Raw genomic sequence first — 14049 nt, forward strand, 5'->3', positions numbered from 1 at the left:
CGGCAGGGGGAGGCCTCAGAGGTCCCTGGGGCGGCTCGCAGCCCTGGCCTGTCTCGGGTTCTCCCACCCACCCTTGCTTGCTCTTTGCTTCTGTCTCGGGTTCTCCCGCCCACCGTCGGGGGCCGCGGTGATGACAGTGGCTTTGCTCCGGCCTCCTCTTCATGCACTCCGCAAGCCTCATGCGCCAGGCCTCACCAGGCCCCTGCAAAGCTCCCGGTGCAGGACCTCCAGCTGTGGGCCCGGCCAGGGCTCCCTTCTGCTCGTCCCACTGCTCACAGGCCCCGGGAACCCCCGTGAGAGGTGGCGATGCGTCCTGTCGGGTGCAGCCTGTCATCAGGCAGGGGAGCCGAGCGCCCTTGGTTCTTAACACTCAGCCATGCCCCCACAAGCGCCAGAGACAGGGGAGTGCTGCCACGTGAGGTCCCGGGTCCCCCGGGCACAGCCCTTGGACGGCCGCCCAGGAGGTGCTGATGAGCGGCGAGATCTGGAGACGCTGCCAACAGTGCCGCCGGCACGGCCGGCACACAGCACGGCTGCGTTTGGTTCGCGGCTTTCCAGGTTCTGCGGCCTGAGCCGTGTGGCTCTGGAGCGGCCTGGTCAGGGCTGAGCCTGGCTCTCCGGCTCACGTCTGTGCTGAGCTGATCCCTGCCAAGAGCTGGGTCGCGTGGGGCGACACGGCCAGCTCGGGAGAGACGGCGGGGCCCTGCCGTCCGCCGCTGGTGCTGGCCGGGTCTGCAGGGCCCAGTGCAGACCGGGCTCTCTGTCCTCCGGGTCATGTCACCGCGGCCTGCCAGGACTGGCGCTGGCTGTGAGGCACGCGGGCCCCGGCCTGCACCCTGTCCTACACGCGGTGGCCCCGGCCAGGCTTGGTCCGGGTTCTTGTCTCCACGTGAGAGAGGAGTCAGGGCAGAATTAGCGTGGGCGATGGTTTTCTCTGGAAATGGCCCAGAAATATTGGCAACGAGAAGTAAAAACCGACAAAGGGGATTACACGGACAAAAAAGTGCACAGCCCAAGAGGGAGCAAGCGGGAGCTCCACCTGCACCTGCGGCTGCCTCCAGGAGCCCGGCAGGGAGCCGGCTTGCAGGCACAGCAGCCGCACTCTTCTGCGGGATGTGGGCACCCGAGCAGCACCCCACCCCTGCACCGTGGGCCCTACCCCTGCACCGCACACCCCACCCCTGCACCGCATGCCCCACCCCTGCACCGCTACCCCTGCACCGCACCCCCCCCCCCACTTCGGGCAGTGCGCTCCCTGCATCGTGCTGGGAGGGAGCCTCGCCCGAAGGCCCCCCCGCCGGCCTTGGGTGTCGGGTGGGGAGCACAGCACAGAGAGCGAAGGGGAGGGAGTGAAGCTGAGAAGAGGGAGCCAGGAGTGGGTGCAGCTGACGGGGCGCCCTCGTCTCCCGCAGGTCCTGTTCCTCCCCACAAGCCTGGGCAAGGCCGAGCAGGCCTTTGTCATCGTGTGTGACAACTGCCAGCTGAGGGAGCTGGTGACCGTAGGTGGGCGTCCCCCGCCCCGCCCGTGTGCCAGGGAGCTGCAGCTTGGGGCCCTCCCCCTGGTCAGACGTGGGGTCTCCGACACAGACCTGGGGGGCCTTTCTGGCTTCCCTTGGAAGCTCCCTCCTCCGGGAGTTGCCCGCACGGAGGCCCTGGGTCTCCACGGGAAGGGAACTCCCGCTGAGTTGCCCCACAGTGCCCCGCTCCCTCCGTCCATCTGTCCATCCGTCCATCTGTCCACTGTCACTCGAGTGCCTACCGTGGTCTTGGCTCTCAGAATCGCCTGCTTTTGGTCCTGGGGGAATGCGTGAAGATGGCCCTGTCGCCCCTCGTGTGTGCACCTGTGGGTGTCAGCCATGGCCAGCGGCACGTGGGCGGTGGCCCGGGCCCCGCGGCAGCCTGTGGCCACAGGTCCTGGCCACAGTCCCGAGGGCATCACCAGCACCCCTGCCTCCCCGGCCAGGCGTCGGGCAGCTGGTGGCCTTGGATCTGATCTACGTCTCCGGCGAGAAAAGTGAGCCGGGCCCCGGGGAGCTCACGGACCTGACGGCCCAGCACTTCATACGGTTCGAGCCCGAGAACCTCCAGGCCACGGCCAGCAGACAGCTCCTCATCAGGAACGCCACGTGAGCGAGGCTGGCGTGCCCCGCCCGGCCTGCGTGCCCACCGAGACGGGAGCCAGGCAGGGGCCCGCACCGGCCCAGGGGCGCAGATCGGGCGGAATGGTCCAGGTGTCTGCCGCCCGCCGTGGGGAAAAAACAGCACAAAACAGCCGAGATTCACATGACAGCCACACTTCCTGGTGGCGCTCACCACATCCGGGGCCTCGGTGCCGGCCGGAGCCAGCGGCTGTCGCCTGCGTGGTGACAGCAAAAGCAGTTCCGTCCTCGCAGGCAGCCGCGGACAGCGCTGCTCTCAGTCGCCCTGGAGCACCCCAAGACGGGAACAGGGCACCCGGGGGCAGGCACACGCTGGTCCCTGGGTTCTGTCACCCCTGCCACTCCGTTCCCGGCCAGCCTCTGAGTGCCACCGAGGTCCGGGCCAGGGCTGCCCTGGTGCCCGGAGGGAGACGTGACACAGGACTCCGCCCCCTCCCCTTGCCTGCCAGTCCCTGCCCTCCATGGCCGCCCACGGGCAACGTGGGATCCTGGCCCCTCCTCCAGTGGACTCTGACCCACCTGCTGCCCCCAGCCTGGCCCCCCCGGGGGGGGCGCCATGCACGGGTGGGTGGGAGCACGGTCCTGGCAGGGTCTGGCACGGCCTCGGGCGTGCTGCCCACTGTGTGGCTGTCCCCGCAGGCACGTGGAGCTGACCTTCCACTGGCAGGTCACGAAGCCCAACCTGCAGCCCCTGCTGCCCGGAGAGGCCTACAGCGCGGACAGCATCAAGGCTCACCCGGACCGGGAGACCGCGTTCTCCATCCTGCCCCGGAGGGGCACCCTCTGCCCCCACACGGACCACGAGTTCATCTTGGAGTTCTCTCCCCAGCAGGTGGGACGCGGGCCGGCTAGGGGTGGGGTCCGCTGTCCTGAGTCTCCCTCCGTGTTCTTTCCTTGTTATTACTCTGCCTGATAGAGAGCCCTACTCCCCCCCAAACCCACGTCACCCCCTAACGCCAGCAATGGACAGGCTCAATGCAGCTCCCCCACGTGGGTGGCAGGACCCCAACGACTCGAGCCATCACCTGCGAGCTTGCGTTTGCTGGGGTGGGGAAGAGGTAGTGGGACAGCTCTGGGGGCTGGGCCACCGTCCTGGGGGGCTGGGCCACCGTCCTGGGGGGCTGGGCCAGGGTGGGGGGGCCAGCTGGGCTGAGTGCACGCTGGGTCTGCTTCCAGCTGGGGCCTCTCGGGGGCTGGGCCACCGTCCTGGGGGGCTGGGCCGGGGCGGGGGGGGCGGCTGGGCTGAGTGCACGCTGGGTCTGCTTCCAGCTGGGGGCTCTGGGGGCTGGGCCACCGTCCTGGGGGGCTGGGCTGGGGTGGGGGGGGGCCAGCTGGGCTGAGTGCACGCTGGGTCTGCTTCCAGCTGGGGGCTCTGGGGGCTGGGCGACCATCCTGGGGGGCTGGGCCACCATCCTGGGGGGCTGGGCCGGGGCGGGGGGGGGCGGCTGGGCTGAGTGCGCGCTGGGTCTGCTTCCAGCTGGGGGCTCTGGGGGCTGGGCCACCGTCCTGGGGGCCGGCTGGGCTGAGTGCACGCTGGGTCTGCTTCCAGCTGGGGGCTCTGGGGGCTGGGCCACCGTCCTGGGGGGCTGGGCCACTGTCCTGGGGGGCTGGGCCACTGTCCTGGGGGGCCGGGGCGGGGCGGGGGGGGGCGGCTGGGCTGAGTGCATGCTGGGTCTGCTTCCAGCTGGGGGCTCTGGGGGCTGGGCCACCGTCCTGGGGGGCTGGGCCGGGGCGGGGCGGGGGGGCGGCTGGGCTGAGTGCACGCTGGGTCTGCTTCCAGCTGGGGGCTCTGGGGGCTGGGCCGGGGCGGGGGGGGGGCGGCTGGGCTGAGTGCACGCTGGGTCTGCTTCCAGCTGGGGGCTCTGGGGGCTGGGCCACCGTCCTGGGGGGCCGGGCCGGGGTGGGGGGGGCCAGCTGGGCTGAGTGCGTGCTGGGTCTGCTTCCAGCTGGGGGCTCTGGGGGCTGGGCCACTGTCCTGGGGGGCTGGGCCACCGTCCTGGGGGGCTGGGCCACTGTCCTGGGGGGCCGGGCCGGGGGGGGGCGGCTGGGCTGAGTGCGCGCTGGGTCTGCTTCCAGCTGGGGGCTCTGGGGGCTGGGCCACCGTCCTGGGGGGCTGGGCTGGGGTGGGGGGGGGCCAGCTGGGCTGAGTGCACGCTGGGTCTGCTTCCAGCTGGGGGCTCTGGGGGCTGGGCGACCATCCTGGGGGGCTGGGCCACCATCCTGGGGGGCTGGGCCGGGGCGGGGGGGGGCGGCTGGGCTGAGTGCGCGCTGGGTCTGCTTCCAGCTGGGGGCTCTGGGGGCTGGGCCACCGTCCTGGGGGCCGGCTGGGCTGAGTGCACGCTGGGTCTGCTTCCAGCTGGGGGCTCTGGGGGCTGGGCCACCGTCCTGGGGGGCTGGGCCACTGTCCTGGGGGGCTGGGCCACTGTCCTGGGGGGCCGGGGCGGGGCGGGGGGGGGCGGCTGGGCTGAGTGCATGCTGGGTCTGCTTCCAGCTGGGGGCTCTGGGGGCTGGGCCACCGTCCTGGGGGGCTGGGCCGGGGCGGGGCGGGGGGGCGGCTGGGCTGAGTGCACGCTGGGTCTGCTTCCAGCTGGGGGCTCTGGGGGCTGGGCCGGGGCGGGGGGGGGGCGGCTGGGCTGAGTGCACGCTGGGTCTGCTTCCAGCTGGGGGCTCTGGGGGCTGGGCCACCGTCCTGGGGGGCCGGGCCGGGGTGGGGGGGGCCAGCTGGGCTGAGTGCGTGCTGGGTCTGCTTCCAGCTGGGGGCTCTGGGGGCTGGGCCACTGTCCTGGGGGGCTGGGCCACCGTCCTGGGGGGCTGGGCCACTGTCCTGGGGGGCCGGGCCGGGGGGGGGCGGCTGGGCTGAGTGCGCGCTGGGTCTGCTTCCAGCTGGGGGCTCTGGGGGCTGGGCGACCGTCCTGGGGGGCTGGGCCACCGTCCTGGGGGGGCTGGGCCGGGGTGGGGGGGGCCAGCTGGGCTGAGTGCACGCTGCGTCTGCTTCCAGCTGGGGGCCTTCCACAGCGTGCTCCAGATGGTGCTGGAAGGAGTCCCGGCGCCCACGAGGTGAGGGGGGGCTGCGGGAGCATCTAGGGGCTCTCGCTGTGAGGACCCTGCCCACCCCGGGGCCCTGGGAGCCGCGCCCCGGGCTCACTGGCGGCCCTGGCTGGCAGTGACCGCTGAGTGGGTCTCTGTGGAGCCTGCGGGGGAGCAGAGGCGGGGAGGGGGTGTAGGGGGCCGTGGGGGGCCGTCCTCCTCCCGAGGCCTGAGGTGGGGGCAGCGGCGGCCCGGCCCCGCCTCTCGCTGTGCCCAGCTCGGAGGTGGAGAGCCTGGGGGACTGCAGCTGCCCCGTGGAGGACGTCATCGTGCTGGAGGTGGAGGTGAAGGGCTCGGCGCAGCCGTTCCAGGTCCTCCTGGAGCCCTACGCCCTGCTCATCCCCGGCGAGAACTACATCGGCACCAGCGTGAAGAAGAACTTCAAGGTCGGGCACGCCGGGCTGGGGGCGGGGCAGCAACCCGGGCCCCAGGCCTGCCCGCTGCGGCCGGCGTGGAGCCGTTCCCACAGTTCCCGTGGGCCAGGATCGCCAGGCCCGCGGTGTGCTGCTGGGAGGTCAGGAGGGAGGGCGTCAGGCGGTCCAGGGTCCCACCGTCCTCCCACGGGGCGGGTCTGACCTGAAAGGGCAGGCCCCGGGCAGCCTGGGTGGGGTGTGTGTTTCAGATGTGGAACAACAGCAAGTCGGCCATCAGATACACGTGGGGCAAGATCTGTGACTGCCACATCATTGAAGTGGAGCCCTGCACCGGGATCATTGGTACCTGGGGACTGGGGTGGAGGGGACCTCTGGGCTGAAGGGGCCCAGCTGAGGCCACCCCGTCCCGCCTCCGTCCTCCACGCCATCCCTTGTCCCCTTGTGCCAGAGCCCAGTGAGGCGGAGGACTTTGAGCTGAGCTTCACGGGGGGCGTCCCGGGCCCCACGAGCCAGGACCTGCTGTGTGAGATCCAGCACTCGCCCTCGCCGGTGGTACTGCACATCGAGGCAGCCTTCAAGGTGCCGTGGCCGGGGGCCCCCGGGAGGGCGGTCCGTCCCCCGGATGCCCCGTGACGAGCCCCTCCGTGTCTCAGGGGCCCGCCCTGGTCCTCAGCGTCCCGGCCCTGCAGTTCGGGCTGCTGCGTCTGGGCCAGGAGGCCTGCGAGGGCATCCGGATCCGGAACGTCAGCCAGCTGCCCGCCCTGTGGCACCTGCGGGAGAGCCCGGGCTGCCTGGAGGAGAGGCGGGCGCAGGTGACTCGGGGCCGCCGCCACCCGGGCGCTGGGGGACGCAAGGCCTGCTTCCTCGGCTGCAGAATTCACCCCGCCCTGGCACTGTCTGCACTGCTGCCTACCACAGGGCGCGGGCATGGCCGTGGGTCTCTCCCTGGTAGGGGCAGGGGGGCCGAGCCGGGGCCCTCCACGGAGGGTCTGATCCTCCGACTCGCCTGCAGTTCCAGTACCTGCCACCAGGTGGCGCCTGCGCACAAGCTGTGGCCCACTCAAAAAGACCCCAGAGACTTCAAGATAGATTTTTTTTTTTTTTACTCAAATAGCATTTCTCTTCCTGCTGTAATCCTGATGTCATCATCGCATCTGAGTTGTCACACATCCCATCCTAAGTACGGTGTGCCGTCCAGAGCACGGCAAAGTGGCACAAAGCCCTGTCTGTGCCGCAGGGCCGGCCAGGAGCTGCCCGGCAGCCCCGTGGCTGTGGTCACTGGGAGCTGTCCCCCCGCCCGGAGCTGCCTGGGAGGCTGTGTGCACGAGGGAGCCCATGCACACGCAAGGGAGAGGCCAAAGATGCAGTCCCCACCCTTCCTGCTGGTACCAACAGTGTCCAGCGACACCCCCGCCAGTCAGTGGGGTGCCCGACCATTGCCCCTGCGCTGTGGGGGGGCGCTGTGTGTGCCTGGTGTGGGGGAGGGGAGGGGTGGGCCCAGGCCCACATGGGGGTGCCGAGGAGACAAATGTGGCTCCGTGGCAGCTTCTCCCCTCCTGGCCCGGCCCCGCCTGCCCGCACAGCTCTCCCCAGCTGCCCCGGAGAGGGGCCCTCGGGCTTGGCTCTCCCTGCGCTGGGAGCCTCCTGGCAGCCACACCCCGCACCTGCTCCCCGCCCCGAGTTCCAGGTGGCGTGGTGAGGAGCTGGGGGTAGCTCAGAGACCTCTGTCCCAAGTGCCACGCGCCCACTTGTCCCCTGTGTGGCACCCCCAGGTGTCCCCCTTCCAAATCGAGCCCTGCAGCGGCCAGATGCAGCCTCTGGGGGAGTGCACGGTGACCGTCACCCTGAGGGCCACGCACTGCCAGCGCCTGGAGACCGTCCTGCAGCTCGAGGTGCAGAACGGGGCCTGGAGGTGAGGGGCCTGGGCCCCACGTCACACGGGGGTCACGTGTGGGTCACGTTGGCCGGGGGTGTCCTGGGCGCTCATGGCGTGTGCCTCACATCACGTGTGGGTCACGTGTGGCTGGGGGTGTCCTGGGCACTCATGGCGTGTGCCTCACATCACGTGTGGGTCACGTGTGGCTGGGGGTGTCCTGGGCGCTCATGGCGTGTGCCTCACATCACGTGTGGGTCACATGTGGCTGGGGGCGTCCTGGGCGCTCATGGCGTGTGCCTCACATCACGTGTGGGTCATGTGTGGGTCACATGTGGCTGGGGGTATCCTGAGCGCCCATGGCATGTGCCCCATGTCACGTGTGGGTCATGTGTGGCCGGGGTGTCCTGGGCGCCCATGGCTGTGCCCCATGTCATGTGTGGGTTATGTGTGGCCAGGGCTGTCCTGGGTGCCCATGGCTGTGCCCCATGTCATGTGTGGGTCACATGTGGCTGGGGGCATCCTGGGTGCTCATAGCATGTGTCTCATGTCACGTGTGGGTCACGTGTGGGTCATGTGTGGCTGGGGGCGTCCTGGGCGCCCATGGCGTGTGTCTCACATCACGCGTGGGTCACACGTGGCCAGGGAGGTACTGCAGGCTCACGGCGTGTGCCTCACGCCGCGTGTGGCCATGTGCTCGTCTGGGTTTATCATGGAGTCTGTCAAGTTGGAGTTCAGGCTAAAAGGAACATGATCCATCATCCATGACCTGCAGATATTCGCTGGCAGTTTTCTTCAGGTTTGTTTATGTATTTGAAAAGCAGAGTTAGGGAGGGGGAGACAGAGAGGTTTTCCATCTGCCGGTTCACTCCCAAGAGGCCACGTTGGTCTGGGCTGGGCCGGACTGAAGCCGGGAGCCAGGTCCAGGCGGGTGCGGGGGCCCAAGCACGTGGGGCGTCCTCCACTGCTTTCCCAGTGCGTCAGCAGGGAGCTGGGTGGGCAGTGGAGCGGCCGGGGCTAGAGTGGCCCCGCGTGGTCGCTGGCGTCGCGGGCTGCGGCTCACCCTGCTGGCGGTGTGGGGGCTGTCTGGAGGAGCCCGAGCTCCCACTGTCGGAGACAGTGAGGTGAAGCGGGGTACAGCTCCCCACGCACCCACGCTGGAGCGGCCACAGTGGACGGTCTGGGCGGAGCGCACTGGAGGTTTCGGTGTCAGGAGTGTGCCTTGTCTCCTCCCAACCCCCACCCCGGCTCACAGCCCCCGGGGGCGGCCGCCAGCGTCAATAATGGTCGGAGCCCACGGCAGTGCCCCCAACCCCTGCGCCAGCCCCACTGGCCCGGTTTTGGCCGTTTTTAGGTTTATTGGTCTGAGAGCAGAGAGGCAGACAGACGGAGCGTCACCTGCCAGTTCACTCCCCAGACGCCTCGCAACAGCCAGGGCTGGGCCAGGCGGAAGCCTGCAGCCAGGAATGTGACGGAACCAGAGGGGAGGTGCCTGTCACAGGAGAAGCCAGTGACTCAGGCGCCGAGGCTTCGGGGAAAGAGAGGAAGGTTCACCCGGGGTGGCACCGGGGGCGGCAGCCAGCACCCGCACACGCGGCCTTTGGAGAGGGAAGCCGCCCTTTGGGGAGGGAAGCCGCCGGGGCTCGGCTCAGACCGGGCGTTGCACATTGAGCTACGTGACTGCACTCACAGAGGTGGGGGTCTCCCAGATGCTGCATCCCTCATGGGACCTTACCTCATGGCCAGGGCGTCTGCACCCAGGCTTCAGAGAGCCGCACACAAAGTCATCTGTCAGGGAGAGTGGGGAGGGGTCTCAGGATGGCGAGTTGTTAGCCTCCTGCGCGGGCTTCAGTGCCCTGGCCACTTGAGCCATCACCCCGCCCCCACAGCGGGCGCTGGCAGGAGGCTGGGGTTGGGGTCGGAGCTGGAGCTGCGAGGTGAGCCCAGGTGCGCCCTGTGGGACGCGGGTGCTCTCACCCAAGGCTCCCTGCCCGGCCCAGACCTGCCCCATTCCTGTTTCCGAGTGGAGGAGGGAGTCTCGTCCGAGCGAACGGGCCTGGGTCCCCGGGGCGCCCCACTTCTAGAAGGGCCTAGGGTGAGCGTGCCATGTGTGGTGCACACGGGGCCGGCACCGCATCAACACCGGCAGGGCTGGCCAGCTGCACGCTGCAGGTGGGCAGGACCGAGGGGACCGCGGCTCTGCTCTGGCCTCTCCGGCCCCCACGCAGCCCGTGCTGCCCCACGTTGCCCCGCCTTGGAAGCCGGCTCCAAGCCGGCAGCAGCAGCGCGGCCTGGCCCAGCAGCCTGCCCGCGGGGGTTTGCCGTCCCGCGGCACAGCGGCTGCCCAGTCACAGCCAGCCTCCGTGTGACTTCTCACGCCACGCCGTAAACGTCCATGATGGCCCGTGCTGGCCTCGCAGCCGCCACCCCGGCCACTCCGTCTCCCACTGCGCTGCCCCTCACCCGCTGTGACTGTCCATCTTGTTTTTTTAACGTTCACTTAGTACCTGAGAGGCAAGCGGAGAGAGAGATTCTTTTTTTATATACATATAAACAGTCTCTTCTTAGAGATTTTTTTAAAGACTTATTTTTTTGCTTGAGAGGCAGAGTTACAGAGAGAGAGAGAGAGAGAGAGAGAGAGAGACAGAGGTCTTCCATCCGCTGGTTCACTCTCCAAATGGCCACAACGGCCGGAGCTGTGCCGATCTGAAGCCAGGAGCCAGGAGCTTCCTCTGGGTCTCCCACCCGGGTGCAGGGGCCCAGGGACTTGGGCCATCTTCCACTGCTTTCCCAGGCCACAGCAGAGAGCAGGGTTGGAAGTCAGGCAGCCGGGACTCGAATGAGTGCCCATATGGGATTCTCACACCACAAGCGAATACCTAAGCTACGACACCACTGTGCCGGCCCCAAGAGATTGAGGTTCAGTCCACTAGTTCACTGCCCAAATGGCTGCAATAGCCGTGGCTGGGCTGGGCTGCAGCAGGAGCCCGGAACTCCATCCGGGTCTCCCACGTGGGTGCGGGGGCCCGAGCGCTTGGGTCGTCTTCCGTTGCCTTCCCAGGTGCGTTAGCGGGAGCTGGACTGGAAGCAAGGTAGCAGGTGTGAGCTGCAGCACTTGGACCTGGGAGGTGTGCAGGGACTTAACCCAGCACAGCCCAAGGCCGGCCCCTGGGCTTTCAGCACTCGGACCTGGGAGGTGTGCAGGGACTTAACCCAGCACAGCCCAAGGCCGGCCCCTGGGCTTCCGGGCAGGTCAACGTGGTGTCTTCCTGAGGGTGCCTTCCGTGGAACGCCAGCTACAGAGGTCTGAAACGGAGGTCGGCTGTGTCCCTCGCCAGGCACGTAAGCAGCTGTCCCGGGCCGTCCTGGAGGTCTCCCGGCATCCTGCGGGAAGCCAACTGCCCGTCACCCCCAGGCTCATTCCAGGAGCCTGCAGCCCGTGCCCTTGGCCTGGCGGCGCCCTGCCCGTGGCTGTGGCTTCGCACTTGCGAAGTGTGATTTCTCCAGCTTTGTTCTCGTTCTCAACGCTGCTTCCGCGGCTCTGGGTCCTTCGAGGTTTAAACCAGCCTGTGAGTTTGAGCAGCCGGCTGGCTTCTGACAGGAGACCGCGGCCCGGCTTGGGGATGTCGCCACCCTGGCCACATCCAGCCCTTCCTTCCGGGACGTGGGCATCTTTGCACGAGTGTCAGGCCTCTTCCTTTTCTTCCCGCGGTCCTGGAAGTCCTGTCCTTGGCTACCCCCAAGTCACTCTCCCTAGGGCTTCGTCCTGTCGGACACCCTGTGGGCTCGGCACTCGCGTCCTGCCGTCCAGCGACACGCGTGTCTGGGCTCTGGGCAGGTGCCTGGCCCGCCGAGGCCCTGCATCCCTCCTACACACACAGGTGGCTTTCCGGTAGCTCGTATTTCTTCTTCCTGCTTCGTGACCTCGACACTAGAGTACGTGTGGCAGAAGCGGCAGCCTCGCCTGCGCCCCTGGAAGTGGAGCGGCCCTGGGGGCCGGGGGAGCTCCCCGCCGCTCCGAGGAGGCTGCCGGCCCAGTGCGTGCTCACCGAGAGGACGCAGATTTTGCCGAATCATTCCCGATCCTGCCATTTTTGTCCTTTTTTCTACCGCCATGGTGTTTTGCGTTGATTTGGGGCGGCTGAGCCGTAACAAGCCCCGTTTGGTCAGTCTGGATTGCGGGAATTCTGTTGAGGGTTTTGCTCTGTGTTCACGAGGGGTATTATCTGTGGTTTCCTTTCCTTCTGCTTCACTCCCCGAATGGCTGCAGCAGCCAGGGCTGGGCCAGGCCGAAACCAGGAGCTTCTGCCGGTCCCCAACGTGGGTGCAGGGGCCCAGGCACTTGGGCCACTCTCTGCTGCTTTCCCAGGCCGTGGCAGGGAGCCGGATCGGAAGTGGGGCAGGCAGCGGCTTTACCCGCTGCGCCGTGGCACCAGCTCCTATGGTCTCTTCCTGAGATGGCTCTGTCTGGTCCCCGGTACCATCCCGGCCTCATCAGATGGGTGATAGAAGAGAAGATGGGCCACAGCAGAGAGCTGGATCGGAAGTGGAGCAGCCGGGACTTGAACTGGCGCCCATACGGGATGCTGGCACTGCAGGTGGAGGCTTAGCCCTCTAGGCCACAGCACTGGCTCTCTGTTAACTGTTTGAAGATCATACGTACGTCTGTTCTTTTCTGGTCGGTTTATCGTGCTGCCTAAGTCTTGTGTTTCAATTTCCACCTTTTGTTCCGTTGCTCTTGTTTGTTGTTAAGTGCAGGCTATTGAAGTCCTCAAACTTGGTCGCTACAATGAAGATTTCTCCCCTCAGTTCTATGGGGTTTTGCTTCACACATTTTGAGGCTCTGTTGCTAAGTACAAGTGTGTTTATAATTGTTACGGCTTGTTCATTACAAAAAAGGAGGCAGGAAGGGAGAGAGAGATTTGGCTCACTCCCAGATTCCCACAACAGCTGGAGCTGGGCCAGGCTAAAGTCAGACCAGGAACTGGGGCTCCCGGCTGGTACCCTCCGGAGACAGGACACAGTAATAGAAGAACGTCGCTACTGCAGGCATGGCCACCGTGGCATCACCGGGGGTGCCGGCAGCCTGTATGGGACTTCCCGCCCGGGCCCCAGGTCCAGGACGCACCCCGGAAGGCAGCAGGTGCCGCCCAAGTTCTTGAGCTGCCACCCACGGGAGGGACCTGGCTGTGAGCTGCTGGCTCCTGGCCTTGGCCTGCTCGGCCCCAGCTCTTGCAGGCATTGGGGGAGTGAACCAGCCAATGGGAAATCAAGCCGATCTCTCTCTGAAATAAAACTAAAATCGTAAACACCGGAGCTCCACCGGACTCCGGACACTTCCCTGGCTGTGGCGATAAAGACACTCGCCAGGGTCAGGAGTGAGCCAAGAGCACAGTGAGCACCGGGCAGCACCGGGCAGCACCGGGCAGTGAGCACTGGGCAGCACTGGGCAGCGAGCACCGGGCAGTGAGCACTGGGCAGTGAGCACAGGCAGTGAGCACCGGGCAGTGAGCACTGGGCAGTGAGCACCAGGCAGCACCGGGCAGCGAGCACCAGGTAGCACTGGGCAGTGAGCACCGGGCAGTGTGCACTGGGCAGTGAGCACCAGGCAGTGAGCACCGGGCAGCACCGGGCAGTGAGCACCGGGCAGCACCGGGCAGCGAGCAGGGCAGCCGCCCGGCGGCACCACCGCAGCACTCCGATTTCTGAGCGGTCGTCAGTGGCATTTGAAGCTCCTGTCCGCCGTGTCTGCCGTCAGCGTGGAAAGCCCTGTGGCTCCCCCGCGTGGGCCTTGCGCCCTCCCCAGCGCTGGCAGGGCTGTGAACTGCCGGTCCCGGGGTGCAGGCTCCACAGGCGCGACCGCGCTCCCCCTCTCCCCGACCTGGACGCCTTGGCTTTCCTCCGTGCCAGCTACCTCCCCGTGTACGCCGAGGTGCAGGGGCCCCACGTGTACCTGCGGAGCAGCCAGCTGGAGTTCAGCAGCCTGTTCCGGGGGGTGCCCGCCAGGGCCGCCGTCACCCTCGTCAATGGCACGCTCCTGCCCACGCGCTACCACTGGGGCAAGGTGAGGGCCCGGCCACAGCACGTGCAGGGCGCGTCACCCTCCCAGGGCCCAAGCTGGGCCAGATCCCTCCCGCCCCAGCCCCGCCCCCGGAAAGCTCCAACTTTCCCACAGGGAAGGCGCCCGGGCGGGCTCAGCCCTCTGCCTCGGTCACTCGGGTCCCCCGGGCAGCTTGTGCGGGCCTGGCAAGTGGGGAGTCTCTGCCCAGCAGTCGGTGCCCGGCCCTGTCAGTCCGGCAGAGGGTGCACCTGTGCACCTGTGCACCCTCTGGCGGCGCCCCGGTCTCTTCTGGGAGCCCAGCCGGTGACCACAGCCCCCCCCCCCCCGCCAGCTCCTGGGGCAGCAGGCTGAGTTCTGCTCGGCAGAAGTCTGCCCCCGAGGCGGCCTGCTGGGCCCCCGAGAGGAGCGCCAGCTCAGGTTGGAGCTGACTACTCAGACCCAGGTGAGGGGGCCGCGTGGGGCCGCCGCTGGCCGCCTGTGTGCCTCTCGCGGGAA

The 14049-nt window shown here is 68.0% G+C and overlaps 1 protein-coding gene across 5 annotated transcripts in view; it reads left to right on the top strand.

Annotated features, from left to right (window-relative positions):
* Positions 1-14049, top strand: part of DLEC1 (DLEC1 cilia and flagella associated protein) — a 52736-nt gene that overhangs the window by 22266 nt on the left and 16421 nt on the right. For 3 of the 5 annotated variants that reach the window (XM_070073008.2, XM_089331347.1, XM_089331346.1), the window contains 11 exons: positions 1413-1503; positions 1964-2126; positions 2799-2991; positions 5158-5216; positions 5464-5632; positions 5869-5962; positions 6069-6199; positions 6274-6432; positions 7393-7532; positions 13404-13557; positions 13886-13996. In XM_070073008.2, the coding sequence (XP_069929109.2) occupies positions 1413-1503; positions 1964-2126; positions 2799-2991; positions 5158-5216; positions 5464-5632; positions 5869-5962; positions 6069-6199; positions 6274-6432; positions 7393-7532; positions 13404-13557; positions 13886-13996 (1464 nt within the window). Of the gene's footprint in view, positions 1-1412; positions 1504-1963; positions 2127-2147; positions 2535-2798; positions 2992-5157; positions 5217-5463; positions 5633-5868; positions 5963-6068; positions 6200-6273; positions 6433-7392; positions 7533-13403; positions 13558-13885; positions 13997-14049 lie in introns of those variants that run through there. The other 2 variants (XM_089331345.1, XM_089331348.1) reach the window with 2 other exon arrangements.

This window comes from Oryctolagus cuniculus, chromosome 4 (genome assembly GCF_051225735.1).
Source record: "Oryctolagus cuniculus isolate XC-2025 breed Fujian yellow rabbit chromosome 4, ASM5122573v1, whole genome shotgun sequence".
Taxonomy (NCBI): Eukaryota; Metazoa; Chordata; class Mammalia; order Lagomorpha; family Leporidae; genus Oryctolagus; species Oryctolagus cuniculus.